This window comes from Ipomoea triloba, chromosome 1 (assembly GCF_003576645.1).
Source record: "Ipomoea triloba cultivar NCNSP0323 chromosome 1, ASM357664v1".
Taxonomy (NCBI): Eukaryota; Viridiplantae; Streptophyta; class Magnoliopsida; order Solanales; family Convolvulaceae; genus Ipomoea; species Ipomoea triloba.
The window spans coordinates 25,838,734-25,852,187 of NC_044916.1; the positions used below are offsets into that span (position 1 = coordinate 25,838,734).

The 13,454-nt window shown below is 35.5% G+C and overlaps 2 protein-coding genes across 3 annotated transcripts; both read left to right on the forward strand.

The window, feature by feature from the left end:
* The first annotated feature begins 5,921 nt into the window (after positions 1-5,921).
* LOC116031554 (autophagy-related protein 18c-like) lies at positions 5,922-10,987 on the forward strand. 2 transcript variants are annotated; one of them, XM_031273790.1, is made up of 6 exons: positions 5,922-6,356; positions 7,525-7,599; positions 9,089-9,372; positions 9,415-9,980; positions 10,248-10,509; positions 10,745-10,987. In XM_031273790.1, exons 3-6 carry the CDS (start codon positions 9,117-9,119, stop codon positions 10,957-10,959), a joined length of 1,299 nt encoding a protein of 432 aa, XP_031129650.1. In that variant the 5' UTR covers positions 5,922-6,356; positions 7,525-7,599; positions 9,089-9,116; the 3' UTR covers positions 10,960-10,987. The 2 variants fall into 2 exon arrangements, with proteins under 2 accessions (XP_031129650.1, XP_031129659.1); XM_031273799.1 differs by lacking the exon at positions 7,525-7,599.
* Positions 10,988-11,035: 48 nt separating this feature from the next.
* Positions 11,036-13,022, forward strand: LOC116011199 (autophagy-related protein 18c-like; the record flags this gene model as incomplete). Its single annotated transcript, XM_031250733.1, has 4 exons — positions 11,036-11,620; positions 11,888-12,149; positions 12,385-12,508; positions 12,690-13,022. Coding segments are annotated over 4 exons (1,065 nt in total), but the record flags the coding sequence as incomplete, so codon positions are not given.
* Between the last annotated feature and the right edge of the window lie 432 nt (positions 13,023-13,454).

The window sequence follows — 13,454 nt, forward strand, 5'->3', positions numbered from 1 at the left end:
TATGCAGGATGAGATGAACTCTTTATATGCAAATGATACCTTTGAGTTAGTGAGGGCACCAAAGAACAGGAAAGCTTTGAAAAATAGGTGGGTTTACAGAGTAAAACATGAAGAGGGCACTTCAGTTCCACGGTTCAAAGCTAGATTGGTGGTGAAGGGTTTCAGCCAGAAGAAAGGTATTGATTTTGATGAGATTTTCTCTCCTGTTGTGAAATTTTCATCCATCAGAGTTGTGTTAGGCCTAGCAGCCTATTCGGATATAGAAATTGAGCAGATGGATGTGAAGACAGCTTTTCTCCATGGTGATTTAGATGAGGAGATATATATGGAACAGCCTGAGGGTTTCAAGGTCAAAGGGAAAGAAGATTATGTTTGCAGATTGAAAAAGAGTTTGTATGGTTTGAAGCAAGCTCCGAGGCAGTGGTACAAAAAGTTTACTTCTGTTATGAGTAAGCATGGGTACAAGAAGACTTCTTCAGACCACTGTGTTTTTGTGAACAGGTATTCTGATGATGACTTTGTTATACTGCTGCTTTATGTTGATGATATGTTGATTGTTGGTCGCAATGCCTCAAGAATTCAAGAGTTGAAACAAGAGTTGAGTAAGTCCTTTTCTATGAAGGAAATGGGACCAGCAAAGCAAATTCTTGGGATGAAGATCATCCGTGACAGACATAACAAAAGGCTGTGGTTATCTCAAGAGAAATACATTGAGAAAAACAAAAGGCTGTGGTTATCTCAAGAGAAATACATTGAGAAAGTTCTTGAGATGTGGTTATCTCAAGAGAAATACATTGAGAAAGTTCTTGAGAGATTTCATATGAAAGAGAAATACATTGAGAAAGTTCTTGAGAGATTTCATATGAATGAAGCTAAGCCAGTCAGTACACCTCTTGATATGCATTTCAAGTTGTGCAAGAAACAATGTGCTTCTAGTGAGAAAGACAAGGAAGAAATGCTAAGAGTTCCTTATTCTTCAGCTGTTGGTAGTTTAATGTATGCCATGGTATGTACGAGACCAGATATTGCTCATGCAGTGGGTGTTGTTAGCAGATTTCTCTCAAATCCAGGGAGAGAACATTGGGATGTTGTTAAGTGGATTCTAAGATATCTTCAGGGTACTTCAAGTTTGAGTTTGTGTTTTGGTACAGGAAAACCTATTCTTACCGGGTACACTGATTCAGATATGGCCGGAGACATTGACACCAGGAAATCTACTTCAGGTTATTTGATTACCTATGCAGGGGGAGCAGTTTCATGGCAATCAAGGTTGCAAAAGTGTGTTGCTTTGTCTACCACTGAAGCTGAGTTCATAGCATCTGTTGAGGCCAGCAAAGAAATGCTATGGATGAAGAAGTTTCTTCAGGAGCTCGGGTTTGTTCAAGACAGGTATGTGCTCTATTGTGATAGTCAGAGTGCAGTTCATCTTGCAAAGAACTCTACGTTTCATTACAGGTCAAAACATATTGACACGAGATATCATTGGATAAGAGATATCTTGGAATGCAAAATGCTTGAACTTGAAAAGATTCATACCGATGATAATGGGTCAGACATGATGACTAAAGTGTTGCCAAGAGGGAAGTTTGAGGTGTGTTGCTCTATCGCTGGGATGGTGATGTCTTCCACATAGTCAGTTGGGGGAGATTTGTTGGGTCCCTCCATGTGGAAGGACAAAACACAACAAAACAAAAAAAACAATAAAATATATATATATATATATATATATACATATAAATGTAGTGGGAAGCAACATGCATTCTTTGTCAACAAATGGAATATTTGGCAGGCATGCATTACTCCACTTTCTTTGGTCTTCTCGGCAGCAGAGAAAGGGAATTTAATTTCCCATTCATTCCACTCTTTTTTCGGCTAGAGAGAGAGACACACAGTGATGCAGTAAACAGAGCAAGAAAACCCATTTTTTTTCCCATTCCATTTCGGCAGTCGGCAGTAGAGGGAAGAAACCATTTTCTCTTCTTCATCTTGGTGCCATTTTGTCATGGAGTTTGCCTAAGCTTCTTGGGTTCATCTTCATCAATTCTTTGAGGTCAGCTTGTATTTATTCCAGGCATATTTTGGGATATTCTCGTACTACTAGTATTCATTTTCATCATATTCGTGGTAGTTGAATATTTTTGAGTACGAGATATTATTATGTTTAGCCTGTGAATGTAGAAGAATGTTTTGGCCTAGGAGTTGATATATTTGATAGTTTGTGGATGTCTGGCTCATGTGGTAGCCTAAAACTATGTACACGAGATTTGTGATAGTGGAAATTGTTGTTGTTGGTGGCCCGTGGTTTTTCCCCGTCATTTTGGGGTTTTCCACGTAAATCTTGTGTTCCTTGTGTTCATATTTATTTTTGGGCTATTATATATTATCTCGTATTTGTGTACCGTGTGGTTCTGTGATTTTGATTGTCACAGGAGGTGGGATTTTTCCCAACACTATATTGAACCTCAAAACTGAATAATCGCCAAACAATCTCACACGCCGAAACATACCAACAATCATAGTACACATTTATCTAAGTTTTAATTTTATTATTTATATATGATATATTGATTCTATTAGTATAAATATAAATTTTTATTCAAATTGTTATAATGAATCAAATTGTTTGGTGTTCAAAACTTTGATTTTCTGCCAGATCTATTTGCAAGAACAAAAATTGCTTATTTTGTCTGCATGAATACATATTCGATTCTTTTACATCATTAGTTTTAAAAAATATTTTCAAACATGTTCTAAAAACGATATGAATTTAATGTTGGAAAACAATTATATGTATATGATATTATTCGTCAGTATTGCCTGACCCATTCTATTCATGTAAATGCAGCATGTATTAAGGTTTTAAACGTACAATTCACATTTGAATTTAATGCAACCTGCTTTCAGTCCGACAGTTCCAAAATAAAAAGTATAATAAGGACATAATAAGAAAAATTTTAAAGCAAATTCTTTAACATTATTTATACACTCATAAAGAAGATGCATTTTATAAAAACTTATTTTATAAAGTAATAAGTTAGCTGAAAAAATAAACCACCAAGAATAGATATGCTATTTAAAAAAATGAGCTACAAACTGGATAAATATACTATGCTTGTTGTAGAAAATGATCCAAAATGTTCACAACTATCATTTTAAAAAGCCACTAAAGGCTTTGTGGTCAAGCGGCATGAAGTGATTCTCCCAAGTGGGAGGTCATGGGTTTGAGCCTCAGTGGGGGCAATGTTGACTTTGTTGAGCTTCAGTAGGTTGAGAAAGTATATGGACCTATACTACATGTAATAGGGTTAAGAGTATTCCAAACAAAAAAATCATTTTAAAAAGCCTGCAGAAAATGATACTAAATTAAGGAATGTCCTGCTTCATGTCCCATCTGTTTCAATAGTAAATAGTTCTTCATGTCCATCCCAAACTAAGCAATGTCCTGATTATAATGAAATCTTTAACACTTATATGCTACTGTGAATAACAATATTTTTAGTCAGAATGTAAAATAAGAAAAAAAAAATACCATAAAACAGAAACGTTATGATTTGTTTAATATTTTTAGAACAACAATTTACTGTTTACCAATAATAGATGGAAAAAATTATTACTCAATAAATTGATATAAAATAAAACTGGGTGAGAATGATAAATAATTTTTGTATTATTGTAATTGCTCAAATACTAATCTTCTTCCCTATGTGTCTCTTGCATAATGTATTTCTTCCTCCCTCTAATATTCAAGCTTCAACCAAATGCTCGATATACATGTTGTTTAAACATTTTGCTTATGCCTGAAAATACGTATATATTCGGGCACACAGGCTGTTCATTCAAATTAGGGTTTCTTTATTTTAATTTCGAAATCATGAGTGTGTTTTTTGGTTAGTTTGTGCGTCTGATGTTGTTGATTGCAATATTATCGGTGGAAATCAATATTCGATGCTAAAGTGTGAGTAGTCTAACGCCAAGAATGAGCTCTTTCACAGAGATTTGAGAGAGCGGTCGTTGTGGATGATTAGAGATGTTTTATCTCATTATTGCTCAGTTCTTAGTTTGTTGATTGATTATCTAGCCTAGTTTTCAAAGTTTATGTTGTATATTATGCTTCTAGAAGAGTCAGTTGAACTGCATAATTGCTCCTAAGTAGAGACTTGATTAATGGCTAAAACCTTGCTAATCATTTAAAGCTCACTAGTTTGGATTGTAATGTTATAATGATGGGTAAAGGTTTCTTTAACATGATGAGTTCGCTAAGTAGTTAATGCGTTGTGATATTAACAGTAATGAAATTGATAACAACTTTGAGCTTGAAAAATCAATGCTCATTAATGTATTCCATGAATGGATGCTTTTTTTATTTTATTTTATTTTATTTTATTTTTTTTTCTTGTTTTATGAGATACTGTCATCTACTCATGTTGTTTAGGACATAATTCTGCGTTCTATTCTTCGTGTTTTGCTAATACCTTGTAATGATATAGAGCAGCCTAGATCAAAATATTATGTGGACGGTTCATTGTAACACCCCGATATTTTAACCAATTGATATTTTGGTAAAATAATTCATAAAATAAAATTTATTTTCAATCCTAAATATTTTAACTCAAATACTTTCAAAAACAAATTATTTTACTTCCAAATTTAAATAAATTATTTTATACTTTATAATTTTATTAGCTAAAATCATTTTCTCTAAAATCCTATTTTATTAAGCTTTTACAATAAAACTATATATTTAATTTAAGCTCCTACTGTTAAGAAGAAAAAGTGAAAAGTATATATATTTGAATTTCAAAATTGTGCGGGTACAGATCTCTATCTAGAAAATCCTCTGATTCTTCACTTGCTTTACTTGACTTGAAACTTTAACTGAAGGGCCTCCGGAAAGCGGCTTTGTTCTTCAAAGAAGGGCTTTGTTGCTTGATCTTCGTTGAAGGGCTTCCGGACTCAAATGGCTTGATCTTCAAGTTCGCTTTAACTTAGCTTGAACACTTGAATATTTGGTCTTCAAACAACTTTAGCTTGGCTCGATTTCTTCAATTCAGAGCTTCTTCAGTTCTTCAATTCCTCAAGTGTGTCTTTTAGAATGAATGAAGGGCTCTATTTATAGGGGGAATATGAGAGACTTTTGATGGGCTTCAAACTCTTCAATATTATCCTTATATTATCAATTAATATTTAGGATAAAATGAGTATTTATCTAGAATGTATTTAGCCACCATTGCATCCAAATTCATAATCTTATCACATATTCAAATTAAATAATTAATTTAAATATATGAATATCTTATCACATACTTAAATTAAATAATTAATTTAAATATATAAATATTTCCTGACGGGCCAAATATGGATCAGTCCATCTTTATAATTTGAGTCCATCGGCCATTAATTATATTCAATTTGGGCAATTGGGCCAATTTAATTGGACAACTTAATTAGTCCAAATAAATCAATAATCAGCCCAATTACATAAAAAATGAAGCCCATAACATACGAATCAGCCCATTTGTCGGCTTCAAATTTTCTGTGTCTACACCTACAATAAATTTTCGTTAAGCAAGTGTATAATTTAATATTTTATAAAATTTATTTTAAATGATTTGGTACAAAATATTTATATATTTATTTATGATTTTAAAAGTCCTGTTTAATGAGTAAATTTATTTATCAAATTTTGACTTAAAAGTTTATATGAAACAAACCTGTGACATTTATATTATTGTTTTGAACCTAAGTTTGGACTCAAACTAAATCTTAGTCCAAATGACTTAATTTTCTTTGCCTAATTTGTTCTTTTGAAGCCCAATTTACTCAAGCCCAATTATTTTAAGACAAACAAATCTTAACTCTTAAGTATGTATACATAGATATATATGTACATCGGCTACCATATAATTGTTCATTGCCCAAAAGACCGCAAATCAAAAGCCCTATTTTTCTCTATCTGATCTCTCCCTCTCGAGTCTCGGCTCTCTGTCTCTCGTTTCCCCTTACCTCTCGACGCAAGCAGATCAACGGCAAAACAGAGCAGCGACGGACCTCCGGTGGTGTCGACGGCGGCGAGGCAGTCCGGCGGCGTAGCAAGGGCGACGGCGGCGAGGCAGTCCGGCGGCGTAGCAAGGGCGACGGCGAAGGTCCGCGATCGGCAACCTCTGTCCCTCGTTCGACGGAGCAGGGACGGCCGACCAGCAGCGGCGACCTTGGACCCTCTTCTCCTTCCGGCGTGAATCAGCAGCGACGGTGGTGTTTTTCTTCGGCGATCACTGGACGAACAGGGAAGGTGGATTACTGAAGAAGAAGAAGATGGATTAAGGCTTGATTAGGAGTTGTTATATAAGGATTCTAAGGTAATTAATTGCTAATGGCTTGATTAAGCTTAAAGTATGGTGATTAGGTGTTAATTAGTAGTATGGCCATGGTTAATGACTAATGATAATTAAGGTTTAAGTTATTGAATTAGTGATGATTAAATATTGATTAAGGTTTTGATTAATGTTTAGTCATGATAATTAGAGGTTATTTATGGATTATGGCTAAGTATTTTAATTAGTTGATAATTTTAAAATGATTGGATTATTATTGAATCATTGATGAGTGTGGAGATGATGACGAAATTATTATGTTGTTGATTAAGGAAGCTGGATTATGGATAGATAAATCTTCATAGTGAAGTAGACGTGAAGTGTAATCTGGAAAATGAGATGGTTAGCTTAATGTTGGTGATTAAGTTTGATAATGATGATTGAACTAATAAAGTATAATGATTGTGGAAATGCATGGATTATGTCTTAATAATGTTTAGCTAATAATAATAGCTATTGGATGGATGATGAGCTATTGATCATGGTATTAATAATTAATAATAATAATAATATATTTAGATAATTAGATAATGATGGAGTTAAATGAAAATGATGCTTAATTAGCAGTAATGATAATTGATTGGGTTACTATTTAAGGATATATGCTTATAAATAGGGATTTGGATGGTGAAAATTTCATGGTGACTAGGTAATGACGTTGATAAGAGTGACTGGCACACTAATGGCAATATGATTAAGTGGTGATTAGATGACTATGGGTTAATAATGGATGATAATTAGATGTTGATTATTGACTATAGTTGATGGTTTATGGAGTTTGTTGTTGATAATGATGATTTATGCGGGTAATTATGGACTAATTCTAAAGGATGGAATTAATGACATAAATGATATATTATGAATCAATAATGGTGGTTAGTAGTTAATGGTGATTAAGAGATGATTAGTATTGTTAAAGATGATGATGACTTAGTTATTTATTATGATTAATACATAATTATGGTGGGATGAGGTGTTGATTTACTGATAGCAGTATTGTGAGTAAATGAGGATGATTATGGATGATGACGTTGATTAATTAATGATTGGTGAAGTTTAATGATGAGGTGGTGGTTGATTAACGGTGATGTTGATGACTAAGTGAGAATGATAAATAGTAGTATTGACGAATAAAGAATTGATTGATCAACAGGTTTCTGTTGAAGTGACTAGTCTAAAGAGTTGAGCCAAGGATCGGGTGATTGCTTTTGAGAGCTTTGGCTTTAAGGTAAGTTTCTATGTCCGTCAAAACTACTTTGCCTTATCAAATGTGTTATTTATCTATTTGTGTCCTTAAACTGTTTTGAAAGTGTATTTGGGTTTAAAGAGGTGATAAATAGTTAAATGTGTATATTTATATTGGGAATCTTATGGAAGATTATATGAGTTGAAGCTATATTTTGTTGAGAGGTGTATAACCTTATGTATTTCTAAATGTTTTTATGTGTTGAAAATCCTACTATTTCGGAAAGGAAACTTACTTTGAAAGGTTATTATTCCGTTGGAGAAAATGTATCATTTTGTACACTATATGTATTTTGGAGGATATGAAATTATATCTATTTTTGGAGGACTATTAATTATGAAGGAAATGTGTGGCTTAGAGAAAATATATTATTTTGCATATTACTATATTTTAAATTGGAGGACGGATAATATTTTGAAAAGTGTGGATATTGATGGGTGATGTACACCCTACTTGACTCTGAGAAAAATAATTATATTTTTACTAGCCTACGGGCAATGAGAATATTTATGAAAATCTATTTTGGATGACTTATACTGTTTTGAAATAAATAAGTAAAAATGTACATATTTTGGAGGACCCAATTGGGCTGTGGTCCCTTCGGCTGAAATTTATTTTACTAGGGCTGGAGCTATTTACTTGCTATGCTTGGAATCCCAGTTAGGGGGTGTGCACACTTAAGGTAGCAGTCCTGATTCCACCTATGTTTAAGTGGGAGCAGTTTTGGGTTCAGTAAAGGGTTATTGTTCCTTGATGGACATCGCTGCGGTGATGATCCCTTCGTCCCTTTGATTGAGATTACGCGGGAGCAGTTTTGGGTTCAGTAGAGAGTTACTGTTCCTTGTTGGACATCGCTGCGGTGATGATCCCTTCCTCCCTTTGTTGAGATTAAGTGGGAGCAATTTTGGGTTCAGTAGAGAGTTAATGTTCCCTGTTGGACATCGCTGCGGTGATGATCCCTTCCTCCCGTTGTTGAGATTTAGTTTCCTCCATATTATTACTAAACATAATTATTTACTTATATACTTAGTACTATTAATGACATAGATCTATATTCCCACTATTGAGATGTGGTTGATTCCATATGTATAGGTGATACTTGATAGAAGTGACCCGTTCTAAGAGTGCGGTGTAGAGCTAGTTTCCCTTGGAGTTGTTGCTTGGTTTAAATGGTTTAGTTTAGAATTCAAAATGTTGTATTATAGTTGATTTGTAATTCGATTAGTGAATTGTTGTAATATGGATTGTGGTTAGAAAGCTTTGTAGCCTGTGTGTTTGGGTTTAGTTGGTTGCCCAACGTGGCATAAAACGCCATTGGTTTAGAGTTTGAATTCGCTTCCGCATTTATTTTTCAATATGGTTAGTAAGAAGGATTGATTATTTATGTTTAATCTTGTATTAGAAATTGGGGGTGTTACATTCATCCATTAATTTTGCATGTTTTTAACATTTTCAAATGTTGACCCTCTAGATTTCATTATCTTCTGGCGGCATTCTAAATGTCTACTCTGTCTTCTCCAATGAGTTCAACTTTGTCAACATCTCGAGGGATAATTCCCCCAGCTGGCTTTGGTGCATATGAAGATTCCATGAGTGGGGATCTTGGACCTTTTGGGAATACTCAATCAGAGTCTAGTGACACTGATGGACCTTTTGGGAATACTCAATCAGAGTCTAGTGACACTGATGAAACTGAGTTACATTCTGTATCATGGAACCAGGACTACAGTTGCTTTGCTGCTGGCACAAGTCGAGGTTTTCGTATATATAACTGTGATCCCTTCAAGGAAAGTCGAGGTTTTCGTATATATAACTGTGATCCCTTCAAGGAGACTTTCAGACGTGATATCAAAAGTGGAGGCTTTGGGATTGTTGAAATGCTATTCCGTTGCAATATTTTAGCACTCGTTGGTGCTAGAACCAATACTCAATATCCTCCAAACAAAGTTATTATTTGGGATGATCATCAGAGCAGGTGCATTGGTGAGTTTTCATTTAGATCTGAGGTTCGTGCTGTGAAACTACGACGGGATCGCGTTGTTGTTGTTCTTGAATACAAGATATATGTCTACAATTTTATGGACCTAAAGCTTCTTCATCAGATAGAGACTTTGGAGAATCCTAGGGGACTTTGCTGCCTGTCACACTACTCAAATACATCAGTATTGGCTTGTCCAGGCCTTCGACGAGGACAAGTTCGTGTTGAGCATTTTGGCCTGAACATGACAAAATTAATCAAGGCTCATGATTCTCAGATAGCATGCTTAACCTTGACAATGGATGGGCTTCTTCTTGCCACGGCTAGCACCAAGGGCACTTTGATAAGAATTTTCAATACAATGGATGGGACTCAGTTGCAAGAGGTACTTTCTTCCCTCAATCTGAGTCACTACTTTAGGAGTATGTTAAACTGGTAACATGATTATATGAAGGCATATGCTAAAAATTTTAATATTCCTTTTAGGATTTCATAGAAATAATTTTCATGATGAAATTGCCTTAACAAGGTTTCCTGCAGTTGTCCCTTCTTTGAACTTAACCTGTCCATTGCTTCAAGAGGAGTATTTTAACATGTTATTACGAATACTTCTTTATGGCATGCTGATTCTACTACATTCATTTCCTGATAGGTACGCAGAGGTGTAGACAAAGCCGATATCTACAGTATAGCACTATCACCAAATGTTCAGTGGTTGTCGGTTTCTAGTGACAAAGGTACTATTCATGTATACAGCCTAAGAGTGCGAATTGTTGGGGAGGATGTTGCGACTGATAGCAGCACTGTTGGAAATCAAGCGCTGTTGTATCAACAGCATTCATCAACTTCACTTGATGCTCTTATTTCTCCAAGCACCGGTGCCAACCCTGGCTCGTCATTGTCATTCATGAGAGGTGAGAATGTATTCTTTTTTGGATGACAAGGGAAATCCCACAACCCTTTCGGGTGTAGGTAAACCCTAAGGAAGTAAACCAGCCTAGGTTACCCATAGCTGACCTGCTCAAACCAAGAGGGCAAGGATTCCCTTGTGGTTACAAGTGTGGATCTCTTGCCATCTTGGTTGGGGTTACCCCGTGAGAATGTATTCTTAGTTATGCTGATGCTTCATTTTCAACTGCTTCTAATCAGGGGTTTTACCAAGGTATTTTAGCTCGGAGTGGTCATTTGCTCAGTTTCACTTGCCAGAGTGTACCCAATTCATCGCTGCATTTGGTTCTCAGAACACTGTTATTATCGCTGGCATGGACGGGAGGTATGAGGCACTATTCTCTAATTTGTTATTAAGATATACATTCGCAACATTTGGCACAAAATCACTACACTTGCTTTTTATGTGTGTATAATTGTATATTCACTTTGTTCATTGCAAAATTTTGTCAGTCAAAACCGCTCATCATATTTTCCCTCTAATCTCCTTTCTNTGCTGGCACAAGTCGAGGTTTTCGTATATATAACTGTGATCCCTTCAAGGAGACTTTCAGACGTGATATCAAAAGTGGAGGCTTTGGGATTGTTGAAATGCTATTCCGTTGCAATATTTTAGCACTCGTTGGTGCTAGAACCAATACTCAATATCCTCCAAACAAAGTTATTATTTGGGATGATCATCAGAGCAGGTGCATTGGTGAGTTTTCATTTAGATCTGAGGTTCGTGCTGTGAAACTACGACGGGATCGCGTTGTTGTTGTTCTTGAATACAAGATATATGTCTACAATTTTATGGACCTAAAGCTTCTTCATCAGATAGAGACTTTGGAGAATCCTAGGGGACTTTGCTGCCTGTCACACTACTCAAATACATCAGTATTGGCTTGTCCAGGCCTTCGACGAGGACAAGTTCGTGTTGAGCATTTTGGCCTGAACATGACAAAATTAATCAAGGCTCATGATTCTCAGATAGCATGCTTAACCTTGACAATGGATGGGCTTCTTCTTGCCACGGCTAGCACCAAGGGCACTTTGATAAGAATTTTCAATACAATGGATGGGACTCAGTTGCAAGAGGTACTTTCTTCCCTCAATCTGAGTCACTACTTTAGGAGTATGTTAAACTGGTAACATGATTATATGAAGGCATATGCTAAAAATTTTAATATTCCTTTTAGGATTTCATAGAAATAATTTTCATGATGAAATTGCCTTAACAAGGTTTCCTGCAGTTGTCCCTTCTTTGAACTTAACCTGTCCATTGCTTCAAGAGGAGTATTTTAACATGTTATTACGAATACTTCTTTATGGCATGCTGATTCTACTACATTCATTTCCTGATAGGTACGCAGAGGTGTAGACAAAGCCGATATCTACAGTATAGCACTATCACCAAATGTTCAGTGGTTGTCGGTTTCTAGTGACAAAGGTACTATTCATGTATACAGCCTAAGAGTGCGAATTGTTGGGGAGGATGTTGCGACTGATAGCAGCACTGTTGGAAATCAAGCGCTGTTGTATCAACAGCATTCATCAACTTCACTTGATGCTCTTATTTCTCCAAGCACCGGTGCCAACCCTGGCTCGTCATTGTCATTCATGAGAGGTGAGAATGTATTCTTTTTTGGATGACAAGGGAAATCCCACAACCCTTTCGGGTGTAGGTAAACCCTAAGGAAGTAAACCAGCCTAGGTTACCCATAGCTGACCTGCTCAAACCAAGAGGGCAAGGATTCCCTTGTGGTTACAAGTGTGGATCTCTTGCCATCTTGGTTGGGGTTACCCCGTGAGAATGTATTCTTAGTTATGCTGATGCTTCATTTTCAACTGCTTCTAATCAGGGGTTTTACCAAGGTATTTTAGCTCGGAGTGGTCATTTGCTCAGTTTCACTTGCCAGAGTGTACCCAATTCATCGCTGCATTTGGTTCTCAGAACACTGTTATTATCGCTGGCATGGACGGGAGGTATGAGGCACTATTCTCTAATTTGTTATTAAGATATACATTCGCAACATTTGGCACAAAATCACTACACTTGCTTTTTATGTGTGTATAATTGTATATTCACTTTGTTCATTGCAAAATTTTGTCAGTCAAAACCGCTCATCATATTTTCCCTCTAATCTCCTTTCTTTTGTGTCACTAGTTTCTACAGGTGTAGCTTTGACCCTGTGAATGGAGGGGCTATGGCGCAGCAAGAATATGTTTGCTTTCTGAAAACAGAGAGTAGACCTAGATAGTGCCCAACTTCAGTTATATGGAAATATGCTTATTATATCCTTCCTCTGTAAATACATCATTGCCTATTACTTTGGATGTAGAAAAAGAAAAAAAAGATGTTATTGGCTGCTGATATACTTTAATAAGTGTACATAATTCTTTCAGTTTTTCAAAGATCCCAAGTTCCTCTTAAATGTAAATAGTTTCTTGGGTGCATGCCTTTATCACTGAGTAATCATAAAATAAGAATTGACTTTCATTTGGTGTTATACATGTGAGTCTGGCAACTTGGTTGCAGGCTTGCAGCTGTGATCAGGGGAGGAGTTAAACATTATAGATTTGTATTTCTATTTTTATACAAAATAGTAATTCTATTTTTAGGTTGTACATATTAAATAGTATTCTTAATTTGGAAGATTCTGTACCATATTGTCTTCATATAGTTATTACTTGCTATACTATGGTCCAAGTCCATCTTACATTGTGAATCCTGATTCAAAAGTTATGTCTATACAGTTCATATATCTTGTACTTTGCCCACAAAATATACAAATTGTTAATCGCATGTACAATATTCTATACCTGCATTAATAATGTGTCTATATAATTATTATATAATTATCATTTTATGCATTTGTAGTTAACATGTTATGTGTTTTCAATTTATTTATAGATAGAGTTCAGAATACAA

What these genes read in the sequence shown, in the direction of transcription:
- LOC116031554 (XM_031273790.1), top strand. Translation starts at nt 9,117, where the DNA reads ATGTCTACTCTGTCTTCTCCAATGAGTTCAACTTTGTCAACATCTCGA. An exon ending in ATGGGACTCAGTTGCAAGAG is followed by an intron (nt 9,981 to 10,247) that starts GTACTTTCTTCC and finishes ATTTCCTGATAG; the next exon opens with GTACGCAGAGGTGTAGACAA. An exon ending in GTCATTGTCATTCATGAGAG is followed by an intron (nt 10,510 to 10,744) that starts GTGAGAATGTAT and finishes GCTTCTAATCAG; the next exon opens with GGGTTTTACCAAGGTATTTT.